The sequence below is a fragment of the Xyrauchen texanus genome, chromosome 31 (genome assembly GCF_025860055.1).
Source record: "Xyrauchen texanus isolate HMW12.3.18 chromosome 31, RBS_HiC_50CHRs, whole genome shotgun sequence".
Classification (NCBI taxonomy): Eukaryota; Metazoa; Chordata; class Actinopteri; order Cypriniformes; family Catostomidae; genus Xyrauchen; species Xyrauchen texanus.
Window position 1 is genome coordinate 12,232,540 of NC_068306.1, and position 19,265 is coordinate 12,251,804.

Consider the following 19,265-nt stretch of genomic DNA (forward strand, 5'->3'; position numbering starts at 1 on the left):
GTAGGCAGTATTCAGTGTACACTGTGCTGTATGCATTAAGAAGTATGTTAGTTCATCTATCAATATCAGTTTTCTTCTGTCTCTTCATTATGGGTAGATGAGAGCTGCTGCTAAATGTTTATACAGACCTTTAACTGCACAGAAAGCAAAAGCATCAGCATCTTTTCATAACCACCTTGACCGTACACAACTCACCTGATGATAGATCCATTATGAGCTCTTATGAACAATAAAATTCCACTTCGCTGGATTTGATTAAATAATCTTACAACCAAACACACTTGAATCCACTTGCAAGCTCTCAAAGGAGGAACATAAGAGCTACAGTAAGCAGGCTCAAAATCAGGCAGTGGAATGCTACCTTGAGTTTGGGTAAACGTTTGATGGTCTTCAAGGGTCTCAGGACTCGAAGGACCCTGAGGGACTTGATGGTATTGATGTCCTTGCCTTTAGTCCCTCTGTGTGGAGACAAAAATGAGTTAAACATCTGAAATTTAAACACACTTGCTCTCACACACAAACATGCACATAGCCAAGGCTCAATTCAATTAAATTTTAATAAGTTAATTACTTCCTCCAGCCCATCATGTAATTCAGAATTACATTAGCTAAAGGTTATTTGGTTAGTAGAAAGCATGCCTTCAAGGGAGATGTATTCAACAGAAACATACCTACCTCTGAGGCCGACGATAAATATTAAAAAATATAAATATATATTTCAGTAGAATAACACTTTTTTAAAACAGAAAAAGATACAAAGAAACAACCCATTACACACGGACTGTCTCTTTGTGAAGCCACTGTTGGCTAAGCCATATTCTGATAACTGCGGAGAAGATGAAGCAACACTAGGTTTCTATATTTTCTGAAGGCAATGTGAGTGATGCTTGTCCATGCAAATGCAATGCTTGGGTATTGTAGGTGGTTGGCAGGGTTTTTATATGCTGTTGCTAAGGTGTTTTATAAATTGCTCTTTAACATGTTGCCATGCGGTCTCTAGGGTGTTGCTAGGTGGTTGCTTTCTGGCCCAAGTCAAAAAAGCCCATGCCAAGTCTCTTACTGTATGATATTTTGGTCCCTAGATATGGCTCGGGCTCTACTTCAATATTAGACTAAGCATTTATTGTTGCTGTTTTTTTTGTTGTTGCCTGTTTTATTGTCCAGTATGCGGAAATCATACGTCTGATCACTAAGAAAATGGCACATTTTTCTTCAACAAGCCACACGAACTGAGGTATTGTCTTCATGTCTGTAGCAAAAACTATGCGGCACGTTACATGCCAAATTTTAACACTTAAGGTATGTATAGTATGACGGTACTAGTGATGCTTAATAAGCAAGCACCAAATATGAACTGAATTGAACAAAATGGAAAATAATTCTTTAAAATTATGAAAAAATTATTCATATATTTTTAGTTCCAAATGATTTGTTAGAAACATGTTGTGTTTTCAGATTTGATTGAAAGTTTAATAAAGTCACTGGCGACAGTCGACATCACTGATGGGCTTAAAGGAATATTACGGGTTCAATACAAGTCAAGCTCAATCGACAGCATTTGTAGCGTAATATTGATTACCACAAAAAAATTTTTGTTACTTCCTTACTCTACCTTCTTTCATGCATCCTTTCTCTTCATTCTTATCTTCACTTCTTTTCTTTACACACACTTACAAAAATCTTTTATATCTTCTTTCCTTCCACTCTTCTCTCTCCATTATTTTTCCATCCATCCATCATCCATCCATCCATCCCCATACCTGCAGTCTTTCTCCAGGGCTTTGGACACATCAGTGCAGAAAAAAAAGCCAAAATCTGGGTTACAGTGAGGAACTTACAATGGAAGTGAATGGGGCCAATTGTTTATGTTAAAATAATCACTGTTTTAAACAATATGTGTTAGTGTGGAGCGAAGGGGGGGCGGGGCCGGGTCGGAATATCGCGCGCCCGGTCCCCAAGGGATAAAGGCGGCCGGTGACGATTGTTCGAGAGAGAGAGAGAGAATTACGGGCATGTCCGTCATGTGTGTTTGTGTTTTTGAGTTTTCATTAAATTATTATTTATATTGACAAGCCGGTTCTCGCCTCCTCCTTGCCCATCCTTTAACTGTTTTACAGTTAGCTTGATTTTAGTGTCATAAAATCCCTAAACGCTAATTTTTCATTGTTGCCATGACGATGTAATGTCGATAAACCCTAAAATCCTAAAAACACTGTAAAAATTATGATTTAAAGAACTCTATAGCTCAAATAATACACAAGTTTTAACAGAAGAATTAATGTAAGCACTTTTATAAAATTATAAGCTTCACATTTCTGCATTTAAACCCTCCATTAATTGGCCTCATTCACTTCCATTGTATTACCTCACGGTAACCTTGATTTTTGCTTTATTTAAAGAAGTCTAAATACATTTCTGTGGTAATCAACATTATGCCACAAATGCTGTTGACTGACCTTAACTTGTGTTGAACCCAGAACATTCCTTTAACGATTATTTCTCAGTTGATAAACCTGAATTTTGCAGATAGCAGTTGTGATGCACATTCATACTGAATGAAAGGTAAAATTATACAGTTCATCAGAATGGAACTAATCTGAAAAGAAGACGGCAACATTAAAGATCTTTTGCTTTAAACATCAGCAGAAAAATCTCTGCACTGGTAAACGACCTCATTCCCTTTTTTTAAATCCAGAAAGTTTATTCTGAATGGAGGGATGTTTCCATGACAGTCGAATTAAGCTGCCAAGTTTAACAGAGATAAGCTTTTGAGTGTGTGTGTGCGTGCGTGCGTGCGTGCGTCTTTTAAAAAGTAAAAAATTGCAAATCAGCATATTGTGTTCACTGCACTAACTGATACTGAATAAGCAGAATACTTGAAGAGAAAACATGTTTTGGGTGGCATAGCTTAGCACTGTGACTGGTTTGCTTACTTTTTCTCTCTCATGAGGACTTGCAACTATGAAACTGACGTGCAAAAATTCATGCAATGTCCATCAATCTCACAAACACCTCATGAACATGGATGGATGTGGATCAGAGCAAACTGAGATCAACTATACTCCCATAGATTTCAGAGGACTCATCGGGCTCGTGACACAGGAGGTCCAGAGCTAAACTTCCTCTGCCTGGTGTTTGCGATAAGGACATGAGATGCACCCAGTTGCATTGAGTGAATCTTACAAAGAAATGTCAATGTTATATTTTATCCAAAATCAAAAGTATTTATTTTACACTTGTGAATGAAGAAATAATGCAAGAAAACAAAGGCTATTTTTAGGACCATTGACTTTCGGCATTGCAACATTATTGTAATGACAATTAAGCACAGTTTCCCTCCAAATTCTCATGATATTTTCATTCCATTAAAAAAAATACAGTTACCTGTATTCTGCAATACAGTAATTAAATACATCCTGTTTGGACACAATTAATTATTATTGTTATTATTTATTTATTTTATTGAGCATAAATGATATGGTAATATCCAAATACTACTATTATGTACAGTATACTTACAAGCGTACTAACTAATAATTTAAATATTATATAACGAGAAGAGATATTTCACATTCATTATAATTAGGGGGGAATTGCTGTTTACAAATCATTGTAACAAATCTTAATAGCACTAAAAAATATCCTTAATTGTCTTTAAGCAATATATACTTAATGGTTTCTTCCTTTTGGTTTTGGAGTGTAATATGACCAGGACATTTCATGACATATTTTGTGAGATTCACCCTCAACTAAGTGTTTATGGTGTATTTTCGAACAACAACATGAAACACCTAAATAACTGACATTCTGTCTGTAAAACCATTTTAATTCCCCAAATACAACAAAAACTCCAACTCTTACAATATAGGTATTTTTCTAAAGTTCTCCATTTTTCATCACTATAATTTCACAGTAATAATCATAACTAATTCAGATTTGATTTGACCTCTAGTGTAAGAGGTGGCCGTCCTCTGTAAGCAGTAAGAGTAGTTGTTTCCAAAAGCCCTTGCAAAGTCAGAGGTCATGTCACTGGGTAAAACTGGGTCATTCCCCTTCTACAAAGGCTGATCGAGGGGAAGTTGAAGGGTGGTATGTTTGGAGTAGTCAGTGGGTAGGTCGGAAGTGGGGGTAGGTAGTTATATATATTTAGACTGTCCCCACCTGGTAACGCTTTGCTGCGATCTGACGAGGAATACCGATGATAAAACCATGCACATATGCACAAATACAAATACAGAAACACACACATAATAAGCCACTTCACAGACATAGAAATAAGCAGGATATAAATATCAGCATGAAAAGAGTAAATGAGAGTTGAAACTGGCTATAACAGAGCAGAAGAAAGCTTTCATTGAACTGACACTGTAGAAGTACACACAGCAAAAACAATTAAAAAACATAGAAGCAACTCTAATGCATAATCAAATGTGTTTTAGTAAGTCAAAGACATGTAGCAGTGAAGGGTTACTAGTTACTGTTTGTAAAATACTCTACAAGATATATCACATTAAGCAGTAAAAATACGGTAGAGGTGTCAATACATGGACCTGCGCCAAATAACATTTGTGAAAAGGTCACAGAGGCACACACGCGCACACACAACCCCACGTATACAGCCACACAAAAAAAAATCCATGCACGAGGGCTAGATATTCATGCCAGCCATAAATATGGATGCTGATTGTGCAAAGTAAAAGGAGTTATTTTAGTGCACTTTCTGTGAAAACATCTGTAAACGTCTCTTTAATATTTTATTCATATCCAAATGGCAGTCTACACACAAGAACTGAAAGGAAAATCTTAAAACTAGTCATGATTCTGTAATGTAGTTTAACATTAATGTGAGGTTGCAGGTTACCGAGATTAGCATCTTTAAATACAGCAAATGCTGAGTAAAGATTAGGGGGAAATGATACGGACATGCATTTTCACAAATCTAATGTCTTTACATGTCTAGTGACTACTTCCTTATATCCACACAAACACACACATGCATCCAGTCAGATAAACAGGAAGCAGGTAATAACAATTGCGTACCCCATGAAGCTCCTGAAAGCAAGGCAAGCGAGAGGGAATGACAGGGCAGATAAAGCAAGAGAAGGACAGAGAGAGAAACAAATATTTGGATGGAGAAAGAGAGAACTAAATGAGAAACATTAACGCCCACAAGACTGAACACATAAGCTTGCTATCAACCACTGAAAAACAGAACAGAAGAGAAGAGAAGATTACAGCACAGTTTTAAAAAGATAGCTCGAGAGAACTGAGACAGAACACAGTATGAGATCAATTTCAAATAAGTGCACTAACAGTTAGTGCAGTTAATCAAACCAGAGTAAAAAGTAAAGTGTGTATTTTTTCTGTTTAAATACATTCTCCTATCCCAGCTTAATGTGCAGAGATAACTATGCTGTAAGGCTAAGTCCACACTAATACGTTTTCATTTGAAAATGCATCTTTTTTGCCTTCCGTCCACAGAGACAACTTTTTTGTCCAGTGCAAACTGAGCTTCCCAATAATGCTCACCCAAGTGGAATAATGGAGCAGTCATGTGATCCATCCAATCCAAAACAATCAAGATGGTGGCCCTACATTGTAGCGGTGTCGATGTGTCTGCTACTTACTTTGAGAAATTTGTTAAAGGTAAATGTTACTTTGTACAACCTTTACATTACATTCCTTTAAAGGCGACGGGAAGTGTACACGGAATTGCTGTCAGGCGGTGTAACACAAGGACAACTACGTTTCAGACAGTACACAGAAATTACGCATAGCTTATTGCATTGTTTTCGCATGCGCAGTAAAAGGATTTAAGCATCTCATACGTTTCCTTCAGTGTGGACAAGCAACTTATGGAAAACATTTGAAAACGGCAGTGGCGAAAACGCCATTTTGAAATGTATCTGGATTAATGTTGACGTAGCCTAAGTAAGCTTGTTGTACATTGATTCCCCATAAAAGCGTAAGCACGGTGGCTCACTTTCAAAACATTACTCTATTTGTTTGGTCAGTCCGACACAGCAATATTGGATCGACCAATGGTGTGAGTTTGGGGCAGGACTATCTGTTTGTCCAACCAATAGAAGACAGTGGAAGTGTTTGGGGAAACCTATTTGAAAAGTCAGTTTTTGAAATTAATTTGGTGTTGCTGAAACTACACATTTCACACTTCAAATACCACATAAATATGCTTTACTGTCACCAACTGAGACACAGGTGTCAGATAGTGCTGGTGAAGAATTTCTGGGCTGTTGAATTGTTACAGCTGCAAACACATGCATTACATTGGTCACAAAAGCAGAGCATTTTTCAATCACCTCTTTTTCAGCTATTTTAAAGCACCTAAGGGTCTTTCTGTCAACTGCTGAGGTGGAGAGAGACAGCTGAGCATCTGCACATGACAACTGAGAGGATTCAGCCACACTCAAACTAGACTTTATGAGAATTACACAAAATGTACATGTGCATCTATGTATGTCCTGCAGAGGAAACCAATCTCACAGAATGAATGTTACTACACCTACATTTTCACAAATTGGTTTTATGTGCTGAATTCTATGTTTCGTCTCAGTTTTCTGGTGAAATTAACACTAGAGAAGCTACAACAACTGTTTTATTCACTTTCACACAAATCATGACTTAAATGGCTGATTATGACTTTATAAACACTTATTTTTTGTCAGTCACACACTGCTATGTAATGATATTGGAACACTTACTATAACACATCGTTTGAAAAACGATACATTTTAAAGCTTGTATTACAATCCCACCTACATTTACACCCTTATTCCAGCTTGATGAGCTTCCCCAGTAGCTCACCTGATAGTGTTGGACTTTGGACTCAAAAGTATGCAGTTTGAGACCAGTTTGAGACCAGTCAAGCATGCAAGCTGACTTCTGAGACTTGAGTGTCAAAGTATTGACACAAGATGATGTGGTATCTTCAGAAAATTTGCTTTACTTTTACAACACTATCGGTTAAGTTTCGATTAAAGTTTAAGGAGGTATGTTTAACTCATTAAAACCTCCATCTAATATTCACCTTAAAAACCTAGTGTGATTACAGCACCATTTCACTCGCTTTTGGCGCCCCTGCTGGAAATTTTACTAGGAAACTGCAGCAAAACGTGTAATAAGGCATGACATTTCGATTTACAAAAATCTTGCCATGGTCAAGTAATGTTCATGAGATCAAGCTGGAGGAAACTTTCCCAAACTCACTTCATAAACTATATTTTACAATATACATTGTGAGTGCATGCCTGTGCAAACCTCACCGCATATTGCTAGAGTGTTCTAGGTGGTTGCTACAGCATTGTTAGTGTGTTCTAGGAGGTAGATATTTTTGTTTGAAAACGTATTCATTTAGCTATGTATGCACCTCACATTCACACTAGAATGACGTTTTCATCCATGGAAAATGGAGACTTTTAAAAACGCTCTCCAGAACTACATACTTAAGAAAACAACAATGTTATAAAACTGGAAATGGATGTTTCAAACTTAAACGGATTAGTGTGGATGTGGCCTAAAATTTGAAATGACACGCATTTGAATGCAAAATCTGTGCAGTATGAGCAACATCATTTTGTACTTGCTTGCCTAAGAAAAGCACCTGTGAGATTTAAAGGCTAAACTGTACGGAAATGTTGCCTCTCACATGAAAGTTGCAGAGCAGCGTAAGCACTGCAGCTATGTTTGGCTCAGCTCCTGTGGGAAATGGTAAACCCATACCAGCAGCACAGGTGTGGGCCACTGCATATGATCCCATTATGAGCTAAAAAACAGATGCGCATTAAACCGATCAGTTCCCAAGAAAACTGCACACAGATGCCACACTTCCCCTCATGACAGAGCTCCATCTCTCACAAGATACTAAACAGCAGACAGTCACATCCTGTTTCCGTCATTTTCGAATGAATGCTCTCTTGCTGGATTTGAACTGACAGTCAAGACTTCCTCTGCTCTAACAGAATAAAAAAGTAAATAACCACTCACGAGCAGGCAAAGGCCACCAGAGCACCGCTGACAACGATGAAGTCCAGTATGTTCCATAGGTCCCGGAAATATGACCCAGGATGCAAGAGCAGCCCGAGATCGATCATCTAAATGGGATGAGATCAACAAAAGTGGTGAATGAAAACATATTGATCCCTTTGATACTTTAATATTGCAAAGGAAGAAATTACATATTTAGGCAAAGACTCGATAACATAATGGAAATGAGGTTTAATTTACCTTTATAACCATCTCAAATGTGAACACACCAGTGAAGACGTAGTCTAAGTATTTCAGGACCTGAGAAAACCACAAACTCACGTGAGTACTGGAAACACAAAGGTAGTTGGCTTTGACTTGTCTGGCAAATTTTTTTATTCTTTAACATCAGTAATATAAGTTAGAATTTACAAGGGAAAATGTATATCTTAGATCCTGTGACTGGTTGCCATTTTTAATCACATTTTGCTTTCACAAGTTCATTTCAAATGGTGCAGCAGTGTGAGAAATGCCTTTCTCAATTAATGAGGTCACAAAAACTGCATTTAAACAATGCAGCTGCATCTAAACAACCATTCAGTAGTTTAAAATAGATGTACATAGCTTGTAATAGCATGTCACATGACAGGACATTTTTATAACTGATTCAGCTACCCAAGTTAATGACGTGATGTTCATTTTTTGTCTGGATGTATTAAGTATTTTAAAAATACTTTACAAATACATTACAAATGCAATTCACACAAAATAATGACTTGAAATTAATAAACTTTTTCCATGATGAACATATGACATTTTCAGAGTTCAGTGGTGCTTAAGGTCAAAAATGCAATTTGGTACAACCGTCCAGAGACAGTAAAAAAAAAAAAAAAAAAGAATCAAAAGATGAAATTCTTGAAAAAAATTGTTTTTGGCATGAGTAGTGCAGAATAATATTTTTTTATTATTTACTTTAAAAAAAAAGTAGTAAAACATTTTTGTAGGTTGCCATTTTTTTGTCAGGTGACCAAAGAATTTTAATAATTTCCTCTAACTCTAGAGGCTAATCAAGATCATCTGCTACAGCTGTATCAATACAAGGAATTTCTAGATTGTCTAAGAAATGTTCCATGATGGAATCATCTTCAGGTGGTTGTGATTTATAAAGGTCAGAGTAGTAAAAGGAAAACACATCATTGATATCAGATGGATTTTTAGTTAAAGAACCAGACAAATCATACACCAGAGTAATTAGAGAGGCATCGAGTCCCTGGGATGCCAGTAGCCAAACAGCTTTGTCTCCATACTCATAATAAGTATCTTTAGTTCTTCGCAGCATAAATTCAGCATTCTTTGTACTGAGCATATCAAATGCTGATTTTAGCTCCAATTTCTTAGCCCGCAGCTCAGGGGTAGGATTATTAAGATACTGTTTATCAATCTCAATGATGGTGAATTAGGTCTTGTAACTTTTGTTTTCTTTGCTTGTTTTTATAACCAGTGAATGAAATAATGTGTCCTCGGATTACCACTTTGAAAGTTTCCCATAGCAAAGAGGGAGACACAGATTCTGACTTATTGGTCTTAATAAACACATCAATATTGGTACTGATATATTCACAAAACTGTTTATCCGATAATAATCCTGAATGAAACCTCCATTGATTTTCAATACCTCTATTACAAGTGAAAATCAGCTTAAGGGAGAGTGGAGCATGATCAGATATAACTATAGCTGAATATTTAGAGGAATTAATTAATTAATCTTAAAAAAAAAAATATACTTTTTTGACGGGTGATGAAAGCACCATGTGTCAATGCATCCAATTTGATCCATGAATGCAGACACTGCATTAGCCATAGCTGTTAGCGCTATAGTTTTAGGATTTGACCGAACGTATCTTGGGTCCATAACACAATTAAAATTGCCTCCTAATATATGGTGATGGGAGATCAAATTTGGAATAGATGAAAAAAGGGAAGTGAAAAATGCAGGAATATCCCAGTTTGGGGTATAACTATTCACAAGCACAACTGGTGTATAAAAGAGATTGCCAACAACTATAACATAACGGGGGCCTCCGGGGCGTCAAAAACATGCTCACCGTTACGAGTGATGTGCAGTCGGGCAGGGCAAATCATCCCGAAGCGTATTCCCTACTTGTAGAGACTTGATTTCACTTTGCTAATGGCTGCATGCTTCTTGTCGATACCCTCACTGAAGTCCTCATAGACCTTTATGGTATGACCTTGACATTAGATCTCTTTATGTTCCTTGGCCCAGCACAGGACCAAATCTTTGTCCAGAAACCTGTGGAATCTGACTATGAACGGCAGTGGTCTATCGCCTTGATGGGGCTTAGGCGCCATACTCCGATGAGAGAAATCAATTTCAGGAGGGGTTGACAGAAAGTCTCCCATAGTTTTAAAGAAAAAGTCAGTCATGAATTCTCTTGCATTTCTGCTCTCAATCCCCTCTGGAAAGCCTACCACCCATAGATTCTGCCGCTTCCATCGAGACACCAAATCATTCACAGCAGAACCAAGTGACGCTGTCATTAATTTGGCCTTTAAAGAAGTGACTTCATTATCCAGCTCCGTAATCCTACCGCTGTGATCGGTGAGAGCCGTCTCCATCTCCGAAATAATGGCAGTATGAGAAGCCAGAGTGCTGTGAATGCTCTCCAAAGATGTTTGTAAAGGGGATAGAGAAGAGTTCAGCAAAGCTGTAAATTCCTCTGACCAACTTCACCTTGACTTCTCAAACTCTAACACGAGTACCTCCGTTGTTAAAGGAACAGGTGCCGCCGCCATGTCAGAAGCCTCGTTGTCTTTACCTGAGGTTTGCTGGTCTTGGTTTCTAGCACTGCCAGGTTTAGTATTTTTGCCCATTTCTGAATTTGCTCTGCTCCCTATTCACTAAAGACTTGTTATCATGTGCAAATTGTAAGAAAGGAGAGGAGCAATAAGCACTAATTAAGCAAAAAAGTCTGAGCACAGACACTGCGACCTCTCAATACATCGTAAAACCGGAAGTCATCCCCAGCTGCCTTGACCACTGAGCCCTATACGTCCCCAGCTACCTTAACCTCTGTGTCCCCAGCTGCCTTGACCTCTGTGTCCCCGGCCGTCTTGACCTCACTGCGTGTGTCCCTGGCCACCCTTGACCTCACTGCCTTAGTCCTTGGCTGCCTTGACCTCCGAATCCCCAACGGATACGCCTTTGAGTCCCCATCAGCTCCATACTCTGAGTCTCTACCTCCAGAGGCTCCGCCCTATGAGTCTCCGCATCCAGCTGGTCCCCCTGGTCGCCTGGACCACCCTGGTCTCTGGGTCCTCTGCCAGCTCTGCCCTGATCGCCTAGACCACCCTGATCTCCAGGTCCTCTACCAGCTTCATGCTGGTCACCTGGACAGCCCTGGTTTCTGGGACCTCCACCCTGGTTGTCTGGACTGCCCTGGTCTCTGGGTCCCCGCCAGCTCCACTCTGGTCACCTGGGTATCTGACAGCTCCGCCCTGGTCGTCTGGACCACCTGCTCTGCCCTGGTCTCCATGCCCTCCGCCTGCTCTGCCCTGATCTCCTGGTTGCCTGCTTCTCCCTGGTCTCCTGATCCACCTTAGTCTCCCTGCTGTCTGCCGGCTCCGCCCTGGTCCCCGTCCACTCTCGATTCCCCAGATAATTTTTGTTTCTTGTTTAGGGTGTCAGGTGCCACCCTTAAAGGGAAATATCTGTAACATGTTCTGTAGTGTCTATGTCTTTGTACTTTTGTTTAGAAATAGAATTTTGGTCTCTTGTCTTAGTTCTGTTCCTGGTTCCTTCCTTGATTGTTTGCCACCTGTGTCTTGTTAGCCTTGTTGCTCCTGTGTATATATATTGCCCTTATTTGCTCTCTGCCATTGTAATTTTTTGTCCTTTTATAGGCTCTAATGTTTGTGTTCCTGGTTTTTGAATTCATATTTTTGGTTTACAGTGTTTCTTGTGTTTGTTTTGTTTAGTTTCACTAAAGCTGCTCTTACGCTTTTTCACTAAAGCCCGTTTGTCTCGTGTCTCCACATGCATTACGGTATGACATTAGTTGATAAATGAAAACTATTTATGGCATTATTTTTGAAGCTATTCTAACTATACAATTTTTTTAGAAGTGCTTAAAACTTTTGCACAGTAATGTATTTCTGCAGTCCCACAAACAGTACAACATGATTAATCTGATAAGCCGATCATTCTTAATACATCAGCCAGTCAATTGGAAGAAAAGATAGGGAAAAGCAGGATACATTGTGTGTTAATCAGTTCTGCTTATGGCCTGATGTGTCCACAATGGCTGGATAAGTATGCTTACAGACTCTCCCAGAGGACGATATAGTGCTGAAGCCAGCCAGTGGGGCTAGTGACAACCCTCTGTGTGACAGTTCAGACAAGGGCTGCCATACAGCCCTACAGGACTGTACTTGAGTTATGTAAACTCAAGTACACCACTGATTTTTATAAATCTCCCTTGCAGTGATGGACAGTGACAATTAGACGACTGATTGATGACTGATGATTAAACACATTGATAAACCAACTGCTTTTGTTAAAAAAACTATTCATTCATTACACTTCATGTCATTCCTAAAAATACACCCCTCAGAGCATTATAAGTCCCATGTTAATAGATGTGTGAGTGTGTGTGTTTGTGTCTCACGTTGTTGCGGGGGGCATTGGCCTGCACAGGGTCTTCAGCAGCAAGCGCAATGCTGCTCATGGTGATGACCGTGAGAATACACATCTCAAAGTAACGTAGGTTGACCACATAATGGCATAGTCGCCGCACTCTACAGAGAGAAAGGGCAACAAAGGGCACTAATTAACACAATACAGTAGCTATATTAAAAAAATAAAATTTAAGTAGGCAGATTAGGCAGAGAAGATGAGCAGTGAATGCAGTGAATTAATGACTGCCAAGAGCATTAACTATCAAAATTCAAGAAACAATTGATAAATCAATTGATGAATATCACATTACTGTTTACTTAGTACGATAAATAATTTTGGTACTGTTGGATTACCAAATGATATCCATTCATCCATATTAAATACAAATATATGTAAAACTTGTGAACAACTCACGGGTTAGCTGTACCAAACACAAACATGGAGCTGTATGGCAGGATGTGTTTTGGTGCATCTGGATTCAGATCATCCAGATCTTTCTTTTCCTCATTCAGTAGTTGGCTGTCACCATCAATGTTGTTCACTGCCAAACAGGTACTCATTAGGATTGAGGGAATGTCAAATGAACAGTAAAGGTTTTCAAGAATAATTCTAGTTAGTAACTAATACTTTATTTAAGGTGAACTCCATACATGTTTTTTATAGTAATAGTAGAATTTGTAGCAGAATAGAATTTAGTATTATAATAACAACATAAAAGAATAGTATTTTGATAAATATGTCTAAAATGAAGTACACTCTAAATGTTGACTAATTTATCAGTGTGTTTCAATCAGCTCCCCAACTCCCTATGTCGTGAGTCAGTATATTGTGAACATGAATTCTGGCACTGGCAAGGGTAATGATCCACTGAACTTTGGGACACTTATGACTCAATAATCAGCAACACAATTACAAAGTTGCACTTTTAAATGCAGCTGGTAGTAAACAGCAACATCACTGTATATATGACACTTTCTAGCATTTTCAGTGTAGATATGAAAATGTAGTCTTATTATGAAAGATCAATAACATAAATGAAAAAATGAATATGCAAATTAGTGTGTTTTTTATATTTTTCTAAAAATGAATATTTAAAAGATTGTTTCCCTTATATGGATAACATGGATGAAAGATAATTATCTTTTAAGAAGAAAATAAGACTTTGAAATTGTAAATTTACCTCTTCCTCAACTTCAGAAGGCCTAACGAAATATTAGGTTGGGGGGGGGGGGGCATACAAATTGTTAATAGTATATAATAATATGTATATAAATAGTATATAATTTATAATAATATGCATTCTGAATAGGTTTTGTTAAGTAGATATAAATATATTAAGATTTAATGTTAACGTTCATGTTGATTTTGACTGAGATTAAATTCACAGAAAAGTAAAAATATATTTTTTTTAATACCACATTAAGCGTCCAGTTTTTCAAGCGATTGTTGATAATGTACTGTTGATGAATCATGATCTATTGTTAATGAATTCCTGGTTAAAACATAATTTTTTTAGCTTCTATGACAATGGTCACTTTATAGTGTTTGCACTGTATTAATGTAAGAGTGCATGTTTTATTTCCATTATGTTTTTGTGTTAGTTGGGATCACAGACACTTCACAATAAAAATCGTGTCCCTTTGTTTCGGTCTTGTTTATTGTTAAAAGTCCTGTGTTATAAAATATATCATATTTTTTCTGGCTATAATTGGGGATTTAGCTGCACAATAAACTGCATCTGGGATTTTATTCATGTTGAACTGTTGTTGCCTCTATGTCTGCACCCATCACAGTAAGGAAAGACAACATTCTTTCCAACATTTTTTTAACAACATTTTTGTCTTTATATTGTGTAACATTTAAAAACTATTGGACGATAAAACTGAATTATTGGCCATTTTCACCAGCTTAGTTATAGGTATCTGCAAAATCCAATATAGGCAGATGTCTAGTACACTCGGGAGATGAGTTAGAGAAAAACCTGATTTATTTGACAGTACATAGGGTGCTGGGCAAAAAATTCATGAGCATCACCATGTTAAGCTCACAAGTTTATACCGAATATTACTCGCTTTTCTTGATAATAACCTGTAAATGGACAATATCACTTGTGGGATAAATTAATCATGGCACATGTTTACAATTATATCAGAAACTGAGAGTGTTGTTGTTTTTGAGGTGCTCTTGGTGGTTCGAATCCCGGCCCACCAACTCCACATGCCGAAGTGTCCTTGGGCAAGACACTGAACCCCAAGTTGCTCCCAATGGCAGGCTAGCACCTTACATAGCAGATCTGCTGCCATTGGTGTATGAATGTGTGTGTGAATGGGTGAATGAGTCACAGTGTAAAGCGCTTTGAATACCGTTAAGGCTTAAAAAGGTGCTATATAAGTGCAGACCATTTACCATATCTAAATGCAAAGGTAAATCACATCATTACAAATTTTTATTTTAAGTAAAAATTATTTGAAAATCGGACAAAAGGCAAAGATACAAGACTTGACGTATTTAATATGGCACATTTTTACAATTATATCTGTAACTGAGAATGTTGTTGTTGTTATTTTGTGGTGCTCTCACAGCATAAACACAAATGTTACTGAGAGCAACTTTAATACAGGATGTTTGCAAAAATGAAACGTTAAAAGCTGTCCTCAGCCATGAAAATCAACCAATCATCAAATATTCTATACTGTATATAAAAAAACTTCACTAGTCTAATGATCAAGTTGATACTGTACACTGGTCCATTGGCAAGGTATGGCGATACCGCACAGATGGTAAATTTATACTGACTGGGAATGAGTGTGGTATCTCTTGGTGGGGCAGTTATGGTCACAGGGATGTTGACTCCAGTTGGGCCGGCTCTGGTGCTGTTCTTTAGATTATCTGTGTCTTCTGGCTTCTCTTTGGTAGGAGAATAGAGAGGGCTGGTGGCTACACTGTCCCCCCTTTCTTTTGGTCTGCCCCTGTAATGAGAACAAAGCTATAGATCAGAATAAAACATATACAACAACAACACTTTGAGAAACGGATCTCAAAGTAGCCCTCCAAAGCCATGTAAAGCATAACATGCACATCAAAACAACCATAAAATTGGAGCAAAAAGTGCCATTTCTGATCATAAACTCAACAGAAGTCCATTCAGGATGGATACTTTGACCCCAATAAATATAGGGACACTTATACAGTACTACACTTAAAAATGTATGAATGTCAGTACATTAGATATACAAAATATTAAACCAAGTGGTGTTTATTTCAAAGAAAGATAGCATAAGTACACTTTTCAAGCAATATATTTTTCTATACAAATATACTTTTGCTAAGTTATAAATGATAAACAATAGTTTTTTATATGTTTGAACACTTTATGGTTATCAAACGTCATCATCCATGTCCATAGTTAATGCGATTAACTACACCTGTGGTTACTCTTTTAAGAGAAAACCTGTGTGAGCCTGTGGGATGCTTCATACTGTACATCCAATATAATGTCCAGCTGGCAAAGTCATTGCAAAAATAGCAAATGCAGTTAATTCTCTGAAAAGGTCCAGCATCATTTATTTCCAGGAGGCACTTGGTTTGACATTTTTTTATCTATTGCAATGACATTGAAACATTTTTTTTTAATGTGGCTTTAGTTGTCCGAGTGCTTTTTGAGGCCGCTGTACTGAACGATCTGAGATCTCACCCGTGTCCTGAGGCTTTTGATCCCTCTCTCCCCCCATTCTCCCTGCAATCCTCTCCATCCAGCGTGGACTGGGCTTTAACACGTGGTCGATGTCTCCGCCTCTCTCCGTTCCCTTCCTCCCCTTCTCTGTGTCCTCGTACCCTGCTTTCCCCCCTGCCTCCGTTTCCAATCGCACCATTGCCATTCCCACTGGCCTCTTTAGGTCTTCGACTATGATGGTGTCTGTGTTCTCCCTCCTCCAATCCCACACCCTCCTCCGGAGATCCAGTCATGTGCTGGTGGTGCCTATGTCCTCCGTCCTGGCTGACAGACCGCTCCAGACCCCCCTGGTTCTCTCTATTTCGGCTGTGGTGTCTGTGGTGCCACCCCTCCCCTGCATCTCCATTTTCACCTCGACATCGATGATGTTTCTGTTGGTGGGAGGAGGACAGTTGAATATCTGGGGTCTCCCCATCTCCATCACTTCTCCTCCATTCTAGGGGTCTGGGATTGTCTGTAGTGCCATCTCGTTGCTCCACTACCAGTGGGCGGTCATGGTGGGTTTTCATGTCAGGTCGAAGGTGCAGTGCAGAAGACATGCGCAGACGCTCTTCAGGCTCTAGTTCATTGTAAAGGGCCTCACTGCTGCTGCGCAGGTTGTGTCTGCGCAGTTGCGTGGTGCGCTGCTCCCATATGGACATCTTCTGCAGGGACCTCTGCTGCTCTTTACTGAGAGGGAGATGATAAAATTCATTTGAATTACACACAAATGCACTGTACTTACTGTGCACACTTGTGTACTGTAGAGGAGGCACTCATGATGTGCTATAAGTGTGTGCTAATGATCACAGGCACTAAAATCGAACAACAATATCCCGAGTCGTGTCACTATACCTTACAAAGCGACGACATGGAGTATAGTAGACATAACTCCTTAGAGACACATTCAGGGATGCACAACACAAAAACGACACACATGTTAAAGACAAACAGACACATTATAAGTACTAAAGTTTAGAGAACATGGTAAGTAGAGAGATAAAAAGTGAGATAAAGACAAAACATAGACACACAGAGACAGACAAACATACTTGGTGATGGTCACTGTTATAGAGCACACCAACAATGTGAACTCATTGGTTTAAATGGAACTTCAAAAGTATCAAAAGATGATGGTGATTTATAAAAAACATACTGGTCCCATTCTATCCCTCTCATGCACACAAACACATACAACATACCCAAACACTACCAAAACTGTTGATCCAAATGATCACTGAAGCTTGCAGACAGCACATCCAGACTGCTCTGTTTAGCTTGGCCTTCATTCATATTGAAAAAGATCCACTATCAAAAGGAGAAAATCAAAGCAAGGGAGGCCTCTTGGAGGCTTCAAATCTATAATACATCTATCTGGGTAGAAAGAGACATGTAAAGAAGGAATAACAAGCTCCATGTCTGCCCAGAAATAGTTTGAAACTTCAAATCTAATGGTTTTACAAAACTATATGTTTTTACTAATAGTACTGTAACCCTAGTCATGGATTACAATAATGAGATTTCTGTCCTCACTTGGCATAGTGCAATTATATAAAAACTTCCATATTTAAAGTATTATGATAGTAGTGTCTCACAAAACCCTATAGAGCACAAGAAGTAAAATTTCCATTCATTATCTCTATAGGGTGCAACAGTGCTCGCTTACTTTTTCAGCCATCTTAGTTCAGGAATGGTTTTCCCATAAATGTTTCCATAGGGATTTCATAAAATCTTTCATAAGAGATTTAAGTGCAAACCAACCAAATCTGAGGTTAATCACAACATCACAAACTTTGATAATAATACTTAATAATAAAGTATTTGAAAATCAGACAAAAGGCAAAGATACAAGACTTGCCATCTTTAAAAAGGGGATGAACTACTTCATCCCATGAAACACTGCAAATGATGCAATCGAATTAAAAACAATATAAAAATAATGATATAAATGTATTGCTTATAAGTATAGAAACAATACTTTAAGTTTATTGCAAAATATAATAAAATATACAAATATACAGTATATAAATAATATATTTATACAGTAGTTTAAGAGTTTAGGGAGACCGACATAGTAGCATCATGTACATGGCGTCATGGAATTGGGTGGTCGCTGCTGAGCTCGTTTCATGCACTTTGTCGCGAATCTCTGATGTCTTCTTCAACAGAAACATACAGTATACCATTGGTTAATAACCTCAGAGCTCATGGTTGGTCTGTCTTTAAAGGTTTATAAGTCATCGTTAAAAATGAATTCACCTATGGAGAAAATTAAAGAGATTTTTTTTCCTGAACCAGACTGTTGAGTTCTATGGCGATACAAATTTTTAATATATAAATCTTTCAAGAAAGACCTACCATGACCTCCGAAGTCCTTAATCGATGTACAGAAGCCACAAGTCAATGTGATTTCAACTACTTGTTAATCATGTTTCAGAATCGAGTTTAATTCACTCATAAAAGACATTAAGTATGTACACAGTTTTGCACCTTTTTCTTTCTTACAATTATTTTTTAAATAACTTTTCTAAAAATCCCTCTAGACAGAATAAATAGAGAAAATACTTCAGGAACCAAGACCAGAGAAAGGGTTGCACTGTTGCCCTCTCATAATCTGTAAATGTTGCCTTCTTTCAGTTTTAGTCATTCTAACTTTGGTACTCTTTTTTTTTCTTTTCTTTTAAAAACACTAATTGCAAAAATTAGGTCTGAAAAAGTGAATCACAATCCATACAACCACCCATGTTTAGAAATGCATGGTAATAAGTTGGAGGTGCTGGTAATGGCCAAAATGACAGTATTTATTAAGTGGATTCTTTATGAATCTTTTTGTTTACCATTGAAATTCCAAAATTGATGCTGCAATTCACTCCC

General features: G+C 38.0%; 1 protein-coding gene across 1 annotated transcript in view; it reads right to left on the reverse strand.

Moving 5' to 3' along the window:
• The window catches only part of LOC127624941 (probable voltage-dependent N-type calcium channel subunit alpha-1B), a 152,719-nt gene that overhangs the window by 37,858 nt on the left and 95,596 nt on the right, over nt 1–19,265 (reverse strand). Inside the window, exons 20-28 of the mRNA XM_052099873.1 lie at nt 16,397–17,081; nt 15,476–15,650; nt 13,094–13,220; nt 12,669–12,798; nt 8,245–8,304; nt 8,005–8,111; nt 5,041–5,052; nt 4,162–4,182; nt 362–458 (exon numbers count right to left, since the gene is read on the reverse strand). Coding sequence (XP_051955833.1) covers nt 362–458; nt 4,162–4,182; nt 5,041–5,052; nt 8,005–8,111; nt 8,245–8,304; nt 12,669–12,798; nt 13,094–13,220; nt 15,476–15,650; nt 16,397–17,081 — 1,414 coding nt within the window. The remainder of the gene's footprint in view (nt 1–361; nt 459–4,161; nt 4,183–5,040; nt 5,053–8,004; nt 8,112–8,244; nt 8,305–12,668; nt 12,799–13,093; nt 13,221–15,475; nt 15,651–16,396; nt 17,082–19,265) is intronic.